The sequence below is a fragment of the Manis javanica genome, chromosome 1, assembly GCF_040802235.1.
Source record: "Manis javanica isolate MJ-LG chromosome 1, MJ_LKY, whole genome shotgun sequence".
In the NCBI taxonomy this organism is placed as follows: Eukaryota; Metazoa; Chordata; class Mammalia; order Pholidota; family Manidae; genus Manis; species Manis javanica.
The window spans coordinates 75,834,871-75,849,902 of NC_133156.1; the positions used below are offsets into that span (position 1 = coordinate 75,834,871).

The 15,032-nt window shown below is 34.4% G+C and overlaps 1 protein-coding gene across 4 annotated transcripts in view; it reads left to right on the forward strand.

Moving 5' to 3' along the window:
- Positions 1-14,457, forward strand: part of SKIC3 (SKI3 subunit of superkiller complex) — an 82,718-nt gene extending 68,261 nt beyond the window's left edge. For all 4 annotated transcript variants that reach the window (XM_037012094.2, XM_037012095.2, XM_037012092.2 and 1 more), the window contains 4 exons: positions 4,650-4,802; positions 8,384-8,514; positions 11,869-11,995; positions 13,656-14,457. In XM_037012094.2, coding sequence (XP_036867989.1) covers positions 4,650-4,802; positions 8,384-8,514; positions 11,869-11,995; positions 13,656-13,730 — 486 coding nt within the window. In that variant the 3' untranslated portion in view covers positions 13,731-14,457. The remainder of the gene's footprint in view (positions 1-4,649; positions 4,803-8,383; positions 8,515-11,868; positions 11,996-13,655) is intronic.
- Positions 14,458-15,032: the final 575 nt, after the last annotated feature.

The following is a 15,032-nucleotide window of genomic DNA, read 5'->3' on the forward strand; positions in this document are numbered from 1 at the left end:
TGTATGTGTGGGTCTTTTAGAGTTCCCTATTCTTTTCCATTGATCTGTTTATTTATTCTTGCTTATAGCTTTATAATTAGTTTTCTTTTTAGATAAGAAATATCCATTATCTTTATTTTTTAAAGTGTTTAAAATAATCATTGCTTTTTCCTTCCTTCCTTCCTTCCTTCCTTCCTTCCTTCCTTCCTTCCTTCCTTCCTTCCTTCCTTCCTTCCTTCCTTCCTTCCTTCCTTCCTTCCTTCCTTCATCATTAATGTAAAATTACATGAACAACATTATGGTTACTAGACTCCATCATTAAGTCCCCATCACATCCCATTACAGTCACTGTTCATCAGTATAGCAAGATGCTATAGAATCACTACCTGTCTTCTCTGTGTTATACTGCCTTCCCCGTGTCCCCCCCCCCAACATTATGCCTGCTAATTGTAATGCCCCTTTTTCCCCCTTATCCCTCCCTTCCCACCCATCCTTCGCAATCCCTTTCCCTTCGGTAACTGTTAGTCCATTCTTGGGTTCTGTGAGTCTGCTGCTATTTTGTTCCTTCAGGTTTTTTTTCTTTGTTCTTATACTCCACAGATGAGTGAAATCATTTGATACTTGTCTTTTTCTACCTGACTTACTTCACTGAGCATAATACCCTCTAGCTCCATCCATGTTGGATTTGTTTTCTTCTTATGGCTGAATAATATTCCATTGTGTAAGTGTACCACATCTTCTTTATCCATTCATCTACTAATGGACACTTAGGTTGCTTCCATTTCTTGGCTATTGTAAATAGTGCTGTGATAAACATAGGGGTGCATATGTCTTTTTGAAACTGGGCTCCTGCATTCTTAGGTTAAATTCCTAGGAGTAGAATTCCTGGGTCAAATGGTATTTCTATTTTGAGTTTTTTGAGGAACCTCCATACTGCTTTCCACAATGGTTGAACTAGTTTACATTACCCCCAGCAGTATAGGAGGGTTCCCCTTTCTCCACATCCTCGCCAACATTTGTTGTTGTTTGTCTTTTGGATGGTGGCGATCCTAACTGGTGTGAGGTGATATCTCAATGTGGTTTTAATTTGCATTTCTCTGATGATTAGCAATGTGGAGTATCTTTTCATGTGTCTGTTGGCCATCTGAATTTCTTCTTTGGAGAAGTGTCTGTTCAGCTCCTCTGCCCATTTTTTAATTGCCTTATTTGCTTTTCATTTGTTGAAGTGCGTGAGCTCTTTATATAATTTGGATGTCAACCCCTTATCAGATATGTCATTTATGAATATATTCTCTCATACTGTAGGATGTCTTTTTGTTTTACTGATGGTATCCTTTGCTGTACAGAAGCTTTTTAGTTTGAGATAGTCCCACTTGTTCATTTTTGCTTTTGTTTCCCTTGCACAGGGAGATATGTTCGTGAAAAAGTTGTTCGTGTTACATGTAGCTGTCCAGTTTTGCCAACACCAGCTGTTGAAGAGGCTGTCATTTCCCCACTGTATATCCATGGCTCCTTTATCATATATTAATTGACCATATATGCTTGGGTTTATATCTGGGCTCTCTATTCTGTTCCATTGGTCTATGGGTCTGTTCTTGTGCCAGTACCAAATTGTCTTGATTCCTGTGGCTTTGTAGTAAAGCTTGAACGCAAGGAGCATAATTCCCCCTGCTTTGTTCTTCCTTCTCAGGATTGCTTTGGCTATTCGGGGTCTTTTGTGGTTCCATATGAATTTTAGAACTATTTGCTCTAGTTCACTGAATAATGCTGTTGGTATTTTGATAGGGATTGCATTGAATCTGTAGACTGCATTGGGCAGGATGGCCGTTTTGACAATATTAATTCTTCCTATCCATGAGCACAGGATGTGTTTCTATTTATTGGTATCTTCTTTAATTTCTCTCATGAGTGTCTTGTAGTTTTCAGAGTATAAGTCTTTCACTTCCTTGGTTAGGTTTATTCCTAGGTATTTTATTCTTTTTGATGTAATTGTGAATGGAACTGTTTTCCTGATTTCTCTTTCTGCTAGTTCATATAATTAGTTTTGAGTATGGAGGTAATATTAAGACCTACAAAATTTTTGTTCCCCAAGTTTGTTCAGTAATTTTAGGTTTTTATCATTTACATATAAATTGTCAATTACCCTCTCCCTTCTCCTCTCTATTCTCCCAAACAAAAGCCCTACTGAGATCTTTGATTGGAATTGCATGAATCTATAGTTTAATTTGGGGAGAATTGACAAAGTAATACTACTGAGTTTGTGGATAATAAAGTTTACTTTTTCTTTACAATATTTTTGTATTAATTTTTTTTCTTGCCATATTGTACTGTTAAGAACCTTGAATATAATATTAACTGGAAGTGATGATAATTGAACATTAATGTCTTACTTTCTACCTCAGGTAGAAAGTGTTTATTATTTCATAGTAAGTATGATATTTGCTGTAGGCTTTTGTAGCTATATTTATCAGATTAAGGAAATTCTGAGTTTGTCAAGATAAGTATTTTTTTTTATCATGCTGTATTTTTATTGTGCTGAATTTGATCAGATTTGAGGGAGGCATCTATTAGAATGGTTCTTTTTCTCTATTCTGTTAATGTGGTAGATTGCATTGATTTTCAGATGTGAAATCAACCCTGCATTTTTAGAAGAAACCCTACTGGGTCATGATATGTTATTACATTTATATATCACTAGAGTCAACTTGTTAATATCTTTATTTAAAATTTTTATATTCACATTCATGAGAGAGATTGGCCTGTAATTTTTCATTTTTATCAGGTCCCTGTTAGGTTTTGGTATCTATGTTGTTATTCCCTTTTTTGTTATTTTCTATCAGAGGTTGATGCAAATGATATTGATTTATTTATTTATTCATTCATTCATTCATTCATTCATTGGTATCTATGTTGTTATGCCCTTTTTTGTTATTTTCTATCAGAGGTTGATGCAAATGATACTGAGTTATTTATTTATTCATTCATTCATTCATTTATTTATTTATTTATGATGTTTTGAAGAACTCACTACTGAAGCCATTCAAACCAAGAATTTTCATTATGGGAAAGTTTTTTTTATTAGAGATTACATTTCTTAGGGCAGGACTGTTAAAAGATTTACTGTTTCTTTAGCATTGGTGAGTTGCAAGGAATTTGACTAGCACATCTCAGTTTCAAAGTTGTTGGCATAAAGTTGTTCATGATGCCCTGTTTAGTGTTTGTAAAATCTGTAATGATTTTCCCTTTTTCATTCTAATGTTGGTAATTTGTTTTCTAATTTTTTTATTGATAATTAGCTATTTTATTAATTCTTTACAGTATTTTTGTATTAATTTTCAGAGAACCAACTTTTTGTTTTCGTTTTCTTCATTATACTTTTCTGCATGTTGTTGGTTTCTTCTGTTATTTGCTTTACTTTCTTTGGATTTAGTTCCCCCCACCTTGAGATAAAAAGTTATACAATAGATTTTCTATCTTTCTCCAGTATATGCACCCTATAAGATTTTATATAGTTCTTTCATTGTCCCTCATTTGTAATGTTTTGTAATTGCCATGGGATTTCTTCTTTGACTCATGATTTTTTTTGAAGCATGTTGCAAAATTTCGAATATGGGGGAGATTTTTTAGTTATCTCTGTGTAACTGATCTCTAGTTTAATTCCACTTAATCAGAATAGACTTTATAGGAGTTCAGTTCTTTGAAATGTGTTCATGCTTGTTTTAAGGCATAGCATATGGGTCAGATTTGGTAAATGTTGCATACACATTTGCAAAGATGGTATATTCTGTAGTTACTAATGTATAGTCTCCTAAGTATGTCATTTAATGCGAGCTGGTTTAGTAGGTTTAAGTCTTCTATATCCTTACTTATTTTTTTGTCTCTTTCTTTTAGTATTGCTGAGATAGGTGTGTTAAAATCTCCATCTTTGATTCTGGATTTGTGTGTTTATCCTTTCATTTCTGTCAACTTTTCCTTCATAAATTCTGTGTTCTTAGGTGTATACAAATATAGGAGTGTCCCTCTTGCCTAATGAACTTCCTGCTGATAGACCTTGTCTACAATCCAAACAATGAATGTCTTGTTCAGACTCCCTGCTACACCCTGACAACTCTTAGGTTAGGGAGACCAGGAATATTTTGAAATAGTTTGCACATCAAGAAAGACAATAGTGTTTCAGTATATCCCCCAAATACAAGTGCAGTTACAGAAAATATGAATCAGCTCCAAGGAGGCAGGGAGGGAAAAAAATGTAGAAGTGTAATTTATATCTTCCTACTGAATTGATTTTTATATCATTAAGAAACAGCTCCCTTAGTCTCTTAATACTTCCTATCTTAAAGTTTACTTTGTTGGATGTTAATACAGCTATGCAAACTTTATTTTGGTTAGTATTTACATGATATATCTGTTTCCACATTACATTTTGATTTTATTCCTGACTTATCATGTTGAGAGACTTTTTAAGACTTCAGACTAAGCGTGGCAAGTAAGCTGTTAGTAGAATTACAAGATGGCTACCCCTTTCTTGACCTGTAACTTTTGTTTTATGGGCACAAAACTTACCAATAATTAAATAAAATTACTCCATCAAAGTTTGTTGAATTTGTTGTAAGTAGAATACCAAACTGCATACTAAATCTATTGAGTTCTTTTCTCTTTCTGTTCCTCAGTGGCTGGCGCACATATATCAGTCTCAAGGAATGATGAGCGCTGCAGAGATGTGTTATAGAAAGAGTCTACAAGTAGCATCCCAACAGGGCAGTTGGAGTGGGAAGCTCTCAAGTCTGTTGAGACTAGCACTGCTTGCATTAAAAGTCTGCATGGTAAGATCATGTTATAATATGATCATGAAAAATTGATTCTTTTACTTTAAGATGAAAGCTGCTTACATAGTGATATTTTATTACATTCCTATTGTTTTGTTGCCTTCCAGTGTGGCCTCTTTATAAACTTTGTATTTGGGCTTTTGATGGACATAAGAGTAGTATAAATGCATAGACTCCAGCAGAACATTGTCACTGTGGGCAAAAAAAAAAAAACCCCAAAGACTGTAATTTTAAAAATTGAATTATGGTAGAAATCATTTTTGTCTTTGTGGGATTTAAGTTAGAATTAATCCATCTACTCATCTGTAACAAAGATGCCAATAATTAACATTTCAGTCATTTCTCAGTTCAACCTGACGTTCTGTAAGAGGGATTTCTAGTAATTTTTTCTTGCATTGATTTTGAAACTAAGTTAAATAGATTGAGAAGTCTTATGTGCTGGTGTGGAAAGCTCTTCCAGGTAATGTTTAAGTTTGTGTATGGGGGGGACTTCATGAGAGTGTGTATAATATGCTATTTGAGTATATGTATGTGTGGTGTATATTTAAGAATATATACATCTAAATACATCCTGTGTGTGTGTGTGTGTGTGTGTGTGTGTGTGTGTGTGTATGTGTGCAGTTATAGGTACATAGAAGGATATAAAAAGATATGAGAAACAATGACAGTTATATTGGGGAAGAGCCCTTTAAGGGCTGTTAGAGGAAATTTTTTCATTTTATATCCTTTGATAGTACTTGAATTTTTTATCATATGCATGTTACTTCTATAACCAAAACATAAACTGCCATTTTTTTGTTTTGCATGATTGGAAGAAATTGTCCTAGACAGGCCTGAATTAACTCATGCTTTGTCTATAGCAGTCCATTGCCAATGTTATTTACTTGCTTTAACTAGACATTCTGACAAAGAAATATGACGAATAGGAAAATTTTCAACATTGGTGCTATTACTGTAGAACAATTTAAGAACTCCTTAGGTCAGGGGCCATGTGTTATCTTTGTGTCCTTGCTTTACTTCAACCTGTTAAGCTCTTTAGAGCCTTTTTTGTTTTGGTACAGTAGTAGGATACTTTGCCTTCTTACAGGGTTGTGACAAATACCAAATGAAACAAAATTTACAAATGCCTTTGTAAACCTTACAGCACTATCTAAATCTAATTTGTTCTTTTCATAAGATTTGACACCCAGTTATTGTAAGGGAATATAAATGCCATATTTCTATGGTAACAGCTGGCTGTGTGCAGAGGATATTGAAACTAGATTTTTTAATGAGAGGCAACTATATGTCTGATAATATATGAAGAGGATATTAAACTGAAAATTTCAGCTAAGATTAATTAAATACCAGATTCCAAAGTGAGATATCAGATCAAGATACAGATTCTGAAGCAGGTAGAAGACTAACGTATAAGACACTATAAAGACTTAGAAGAGTACAGTTGGAGAAGGATTGTGAAGATATTTCTCTGGAGAGAGCTGTTGCCTCGCCCATCTTCTTCCTGCCACATTTCCACACCCAGATGCCCTCAAAGGTGAGGAAGGGAATGCTGCCAGAGTGAGAGAGGTTTCGTTGTGTGGCCCCTGAGGTTCTGGACGCATACATCTAGGAGAATATGGGCAGTCCTGTGACACACGCCTCAGAAGCCTTGGCTCTCTATGTTAGGTCACAGAAGAGGAGAGCGTTTGGGGAGGGGCCTGCATGCTTCTGGGAGAGGGCAGGCAGCCATGGAGAGTCCCAGAGGTGGGTAGGAGTGTGTGCTGGCGTAGCCGGAGGGTGTGAGCACATTGCTGCAGCGTGGGGTGGGCAGTGCTCCTGGAGTGTGGAGGAGCTCAGACCTAGTGCTGCCAGGTGTGAGTGGGCCGGTGTAGGGGGTTAGCCTAGATCCTGTCCAGGAGGGCTGCGGAGAGGAGTGGTGGGATCTCAGCAGGAAGGAAGCACAGGTTTCCCGATTGCTAAAAGATATGGAGGGAGTAAGTGGGATAGAGTCCATTTGCCTAGTGTAGTGGGCCTGCAGATGAGCAGGGCTGCTTCATGGTGTCCATCCTGGGCAGTTGTACAGGGCTCCATGCTTGGTTTAATGGTCTGCAGTCACTTGGAATTCATAATGGTGTTTGAATGAAAGTCCCTGCATGTTATTTTGCACTGGGCCCCACAGATTACACACACAGCTGATCTGCAGATGAGAGACTACTCCTGCCGTCTGCTGCTGCCTATAACCATACCCTAGCTGGGAGCTGAGATGGGAGTGGGGTGAAAATATTACCTTTGAATGAAGATGGAAGTATTGTAAAGAAGAAGGCATTCTAATTGAATATAGAAAATGAATATAAGAAAAATAGATATGAGAGTCCTGGGGCCTACTATAATGTATATCCAGGGACAGAGGAAATGTCACCCTAATATAGTAAATTTTAAAGACATAATTGGAGACATTCTAATTATATTGTTTTAATATAATAGTTACAGTATAGACTTTTCCTTTATATAATAATCTTTGGGCTAATGTTGCAGAATGCCTTATGTGAATTCTTGGAATTTGGAGAGTACATTATAAAAGTAACCAGTGGGAGTTTTGTGTTACTAGTTTTTAAATATATATTAGAAATTATTTTATTATTATGAGCTTTGCTTTATTTTCTTTGCAGATGTACCCAAAGTCCCACTGCTCCTGTCTTTATAGAAAATGCCTCACAACCTCCCTTCTATTTTCAAATTCATTACCTTTATAGCTTCCTCTTCCTTGATTATACAAATTACTGTTGCCAGTACTGCACTCAGAGTTATTGGTGCAATTTTTCTTTATAATTTGTGTTTGAAATGGACTGTGTATTAATTCATTATATTGACTTTATTAAAATGTGTATTCTAGATAACTGTAATTATGAAATCAGCTTTAATTTGGGTATTTAATGAAAGATTTTAAATGCATATTTTTCTTAATTCAGTGGTTTATCACTTGATTTTCAGTTACTGTTAGGAAATATTTATCTATATTATTAGTCAGTATATTTTATAAGAAATTAAAGTTTATAACCTAAGTAGCATATAGATACCTGAACAGTTTCCCCATGAAGTGAAATACATAAAAAAAGTTTTCAATATCTATGACCATGATTTAATTTATTTATCTCTGCACTTTTTTTTCTATGTTGGGATTTATTAAAATGTTTTATTTCAGTCTTTCCTCTCTCCTTAGATAATTTTTGAAATGTGGAGCTTTTCACTACCAGTTAAAGAATCATGTTACATTGAATTTTGTGTTTGGTAGACTAGAGACTTTAGTGTGGTAGATTTTATTCACCTATGTAATAGAACAGTGTGTTGTCTTTTCACAAATACTTCAGTGTTTTTTAAGTGATACCTCCTCTTTGAAACCTTCCTTTATCCCAGTCTATCCTGTTTTGTAGCTCCTGAAGAGGAGGAATCGGATCTTAACCATTTTGTAGAATTATGCTCCTTGTAGCATTTACATGGCAATTTGAACAAGTAGGCACTCAACAAATGAGTTGAGTTGCATTCTTTTAAAGTAAACATGTCAAAAGCTTTGATTTAATATTTGTCGTATATTTTTACAGGCTAATATTTCCAGTGATCATTGGCCGTCTTTGGTTCAAGAAGCTACAACTGAGGCCTTAAAGCTTTGCTTTTGTCCACTGGCTGTCCTTGTGCAAGCTTTGTTACAGTTCAACCGCAAAATGGGGGCAAGGTATGAAGAATCTTCACTTTTTTGCTTTGAAATGTTTTTTTCAATTCCAATCCTTCTAGGAAACAAAGATTTAGAATTAGTTTAACAGACTTGGCATTATTCATGTATCTCCATCTAATTTGGAAAATAGGTTGGAAAAGCTGGTTCTAATAACCCAGTAAGGAAGAAAATATTCTCTGGCTTCATTTTTCTCAACTCAGTGCGTATGGTTTGTTATTTATTTATTTTATTTGAAACAGTTTATTTTTATTAAAGTATAGTTGATGTACAATCTTATATTAGTTTCAGATATATAACACAGAGGCTTGCCATTTACCCACATTATTAAATCCTCACCCCAACTAGTGAGATTACTGTCTGTCAACGTAGGAAGATGTTACAGAATCACTGGCTATATTCTTCATGCTGCACTGCCATCCCTGTGACCAACTTATGATTGAGAATTTTTGGTTCCCTTTATCCCTCTCATGCTTACTACCAACCCGTCTCAACACCTCCTGCATGGTAATCACCAGTCACTTCTCAGTGTCTGTGAGTCTACTGCTATTTTATTCATTTTGTTTTGTTTTGTTTTTAGATTCCACATGCAAGTGAAATCATATGGTATTTGTTTTTTCTGCCTGGCTTATTTCACTTAGCATATAATACCCTCTAGGTCCATCTATGTTGTTGCAGATGGCAGGATTTCTTTCTTTTTATAGCTGAATACTATTCCGTTGTGTATATGTCCACATCTTTATCTATTCGTCTATTAATGGAAATTTTGGTTGCTTCCATAATTGGCTATTGTAAATAATGTGATAAACACAGAGTTGCATATATCTTTTCAGATCAGGGATTTGTTTTCTTCAGTAAGTTCCTAGAAGTGGAATTACTGGGTCATATGGTGTTTCTATTATTAGTTTTTTGAGGAAGCTCCATACTGCTTTCCACAGTGATTGCACCGAAAGACATTCTGACCAACTGTGTAGGAGGGTTTCTGTTTTCTCCACATCCTTGCCAACATTTATTATTTCTTGTCTTCTGAATAGTGGCCATTCTGACTAGAATGAGGTAATATCTCATGATGGTTTTGATCTTCATTTCCTTGATGATTAGTGATGTGGAGCATCTTTCCATGTGCCTGTTGCCCATCTGTTCAGATCCTCCACCTGTATTTTAATTGAGTTATTTCTTTTTTTTTTTTTTTTTTGGTGTTGAAGCATATGAGTTTTTTATATATCTTAGATGTTAAACCCTTAGTGGATAAATAATTTACAAATATACTCTCCCATACTGTAGGCTGCTTTTTGTTCTGTTGATGGTGTCCTTTGCTATACAGAAACTTTTTAGTTTGATGTAGTCCCACTTGTTCATTTTTTATTTTATTTCCATTGCCCAAGGAGATGTGTCCAGAAAACAATTGCTTATGCTTATATTCAAGACATTTTTGCCTATGTTTTCCTCTAAGAGTTTTATGGTTTCATGTCTTACATTTAGGTCTTTAATCCATTTCCAGTTTACTTTTGTATATGAAGTTAACAGTAATCCAGTTTTATTCTCTTGCATATACCAGTCCAGTTTTCTCAACACCAGTTACTGAAGAGACTGTCTTTTCCTCATTGTGTATTCATGGCTCCTTTATTATATATTAACTGACCATATATGTGTGGGTTTATATCTGGTCTTTCTATTCTGTTCCATTGATCTATGGGTCTGTTCTTATGCCAGAACCAAACTGTTTGAATTACTGTGGCTTTGTAGTATAGCTTGAAACCAGGGAGCATAATACCCCCAGCTTTGTTCTGCTTTCTCAGGATTGCTTAGGTTACTGGGTCTTTTGTGGTTCCATATGAATTTTAGGATTATTTGCTCTAGTTCATTGAAAAATACTGTTAATATTTTAATAGGGATTTCATTGAAATCTGTAAACTGCTTTGAGGAGGATGGCCAATTTAACAATATTTATTCTTCCTATCCGTGAACATGGGACAGATTTCCATTTATTTGTGTCTTCTTTAATTTCTCTCATGAGTGTCTTACAGTTTTCAGAGTACAGGTCTTTCATCTCCTTAGGTTTATTCCTAGGTATTTTATTGTTTTTGATAAAATTATAAAAGTATAAACATTTTAATGATCTGTTTTTGGAAACTGGGGATGGGATCAGAAATAAATTTGAAGAATATTACTAAAGGTCCTATTGGTGGTAAAGCAGGGAAGAATATTTTTAAATTCTGAGAGTAATATCTAGTTCCAATGAATATCACATATAATACAAAGCAACCATAAGTAAAACAGTGGCTTAGGAGCCAATGTTATTGGTACAGAATAGGTATTATAGACCTACATTTTAATATTAGGCAAAGGTCACATCAACATCACAAAATAGGAAAGACGGAAGGTCTAAGACCTATTGGCTAATCAATAATTCCATTACAATTTGTTAATATTTATTCTTGCCCATTTTTTATATGACTAATTTCACCAAGAAATGTTTTAGGTTATAATTTAAGCTTCCTAATGAAGTCTTTCTGCTGAAGCACAGTGTGGTTGACTTAGCCTTAATCCCCATCCTCCTGTAATCTCTTAATTTTAAGCACCTCACATAATTTTAAGCACCTCACATAATTTTAAGCACAATCAAAACTCATTCCAAACAAACAAAGTTGAAGAAAAAAACAGTATGCTTACTATGTGATTGCCATGTAAAAGCATCTTCAAGACAAGTTCATATCCTGCTTCAAAACAGAATTGCTACTTATAAGATCCTCATATTCAGCAGTTGTGAAATTACCACAGTTTGTGTTATTTCTAACAGAACAGAAGTCTTTGGAGTCATAGGTGTTAATAAATTAGCAAAGAAAAAATTAAAACACAACTGTAAATCAGCCTGTTATTACATGGGCTTACATACTGTAAATATCCTTGAAAACATATACTAAAAAGCCTGGTATAATGCACTCTAGTGCATTTTCTCTTGTTCCACTCAATAATATTATTGATTTTCAGCCTGTTTTCAAAAAAGCTTAGACGTAGAGCACTCAGAAGTGCTCATAAAATAGGTGGGTCTTTCCCCCTTTCTATTTGGAATAAGCCTTCATTTATTTATCTGCAGAATGGAAATAATAACAGCAACCTACCTTACAAGGTTGTGAATATTAAATGTGACTCTGTATGTAAAACTCTTAACATAGTACCTAGCAAATAATAACCAGTTAATAAATGTTAACTACTATTGTCATGTGAATAAAAAATGAAGTAGTCAGCACAATGTCTGCAAAAGAATGAGAAAGATAAAGTATATGTGAGACTAGTATATGAAATAGTTGTATTAATGTATATGCTTTGGACTAAATGTAAATATCTTTACCCTAGAGAGACACGGCGACTTTTGGAGAGAGTGGTTTATCATCAGCCTGGGTGTCCCAAATCTATTGTATCAACTGCACGTTGGTACCTACTGAGACACTTACATGCCAAAAATGACTACGAGCTTATTGATGTAAGGCATTGATTTATTTTACTCAAAATATTTCATCTTGTACCTTTGTTGGGGTGGGTAAGAGTTGCTCTCCTTATATTGTGGGGTTTTAGCAGCATTCCTAACCACTCTAGATACTAGAGGCTAGTAGCACTGCCTTCGTCCACCTCCCCCAACTTGTGACAACCACAGATGTCTTCTAGACGTTGCCAAATGATACCTGAGGTGTAATCACACCTGGGTGAGAACCTGACTTAACCTATAGGAAATACATTCTCCTAATGTGCTATATAGAAGAAGAAAAGATAGAAAAAAGTGCTAGGCATTGGTTGTGGTATTTCTTACAACCACTGCAGTGAAGGCAAGTAGGTAGATAGGATAGGTTTAGAAGTAGCAGCATTTAATGGGATGTGATGTTCATTTTATCTTTGGAAAATTTATTTTACTTTTTCTTGTCTTTTCTATAAAATGGATGTGACAGTTTCTATTCAACTACTTATGGGATGGCTCTGGTATCTAAATATATAAACATTTGTATATATAAAATTATTTTTAAATGGAGTAGTAAAACATGTATTAAGGTCATAATTCGCATAACTTGAACCAACAATTAAAAAATACGATGAAAATTAATGACAAGCTTTTTAAATAGCTACAGCATTTGAAATACTGCTTGCCTTTCAGTGAAACATAACCATATTAAAGAAATGTTAATAGGAACAATGCTTGGAGAAAGGCATTATAATCAACAGATTGAGAACCAAAAAGGTAGAGCTTGGTGAATACTGGGAAATGGTTCACCATGGGTCTCTTGCATTTATAAACATCCTGTGAGCAGAAGGCCTTGCCTGCCTGTGTTCTAGACTGTCTTTTCAAAGATTATTTGTATGGTGAGAGAGCTTTGGGAGACAGATATAGGTGTCTTCCTTCTGAGCAAAGCATAGGCCTGTTTACTGCCCATTATAAAAGATTCAAGTCTCCTAGGCTCAGGGCTCCCCACTCATAATGCAGTTCACTACATATGTGGGAAACTCTGTACATCCATCCATGTTGCTCCTGTGAGACTTAGAAGGCAAGGGAAACAGATGCAAGCACGTTGATGCCCATGCAATTTGCTGTACCGTGGTACTAAAGACCTTTATCTCTGACCTCGGGAGTCCTGTGTCTTCTGGACAGTTTCACAGATACTGTGGCAGGCGAACTTGTTAGCATGCAAATAGAGCAAAATATTGGATCCTTCAGTGTTGGAAAATGAACAACCTCATTGTTGTTTAATTTTCTAGTGTAGAGAGCCTCAGTCCTAAGCTGTGGTTTTAAAGGAGAGCAATTCCATTTGGACAGTTTTCAATTCATAAAATGGTCTTTTTGGGTAGACGTTCAGAAGTGACAGAATTATAAACAAAACCACCAAACAAAATGTTTAATTTTATACAGTGCTGATTGGTAACAATCAAAATGTTGACATCTATACTAATTGAGCATTCGAATAAATTGTCCTTATCTTTGATAACTAGCTTTGGTTGAACAATTTCAGCAAAAATGACTATAAGATTGCACAGCCACTTTTCTTATATAGTTTGATATTGTCTGCTTTGCCTTGGCATAGTTAGCTTCTATGAACCTAAATATAAATAATATTAATAAACAAAATAGTAATGTTCCTGTTTGTGATTTCTCACAGGTGCTGGTAAACAATGCCAAAACTCATGGCGATACAAAAGTGTTGGAACTGAATCAGAAATTGTCCTCAGAATAATGATGCATTATTTTATAGTAAGCAAGCAAAGAAAAAGCTATTAGAAAGAATGAAACAGTGAATCAAGACTTTTCTCCAAAGCAACATTTAAAAAACAATAGTTAAAATCATCCATCCCTTTTTTAAATCTAAAGACATTTAAGCTCTTAAGTTAGCAATTAATTTTTCCCAAAACTCTTAATGTAACTATAATGTGAAAAACATCTTTGATTTCAAGAATTCCAAAATCAAAGGAAAAACTATGATTTCCTTAGTTGTTCAACAGTTAATTTGTAAAACATTATTTTCTCCATCTTGCATGGTACACAGTAGGATATTTTTTCTTGTTATCCCTTACAATAAAGCCTTAATAGCCATTTTCTAAATAATATGTAAAAGCAGATTAGCACATTGCAGAATTTCATTTGTTGAAAAACAAATTCAAAGGCTAATTCCTTCTATGAGTCCTAGAGTTAAGCAGAATAATTTATAAAATCCAAATAATCTTATAACCTATTTTACTAGTGTTTCATTTCAAATTCTGTTGAAGAAGCGTAACATAAATGTTGGTGAGTCTCAGATTGCTAATGGATATGTTTTATATAACTCAAAACATGTATATGGCTGCCTTTAAAAAGTTAATGGAAAATTTTGGAAATATGCTGATAATATATAATTGATTATCCAACTCTGTCAATTATGATAAAAAGACTTGAACTTTCTGAAATAAAGTGTCTTGTTTTCTTTATAGTGTCAATATCAGATATAATTTCTAAGTTTAAAATTTTAAAACTTGAAAGAAAGCATATTTACCAATTTTTATTTTATTTTTTCCAAAAAGGCTTTTATATATTTGAAGAAACTGTATGTCACTTAGTTTGGATTTATGGTCTTAAAAAAACATTTTCAGACAATTACATATTTATTGCATGAATAAGTGTGGTTGTGTAATTTATGGATGTAGTTTTTCTAAACCAGTAGCTTCACATTCCTTTAAGAAATAATGTAAATTGTAATATTCTGTAATTAATTTTACTCCATCAGTTGATGCTGGGATAGGGATAATTAAAATTGAAGTATCCAATGAAAAAAGGGTTGGGTTGAATGACACTGGCCTGTTGAAATAATTTGTATGTCATAACTCTTCTGAGTTTGAATCAGTAAAAAGTTCATTTGGGCTTTATTCTTTACTGCATGCTTTCCCTATATGTAATACCTATTATAAAAACATTTAAATTAAGTTTTCTGGAAAGAAGTTAGATAATGAAAAAAATTCTTATCTTGCTGTTTCTGCTTATGGTAGGCAGAATAATGGCCCTTGAA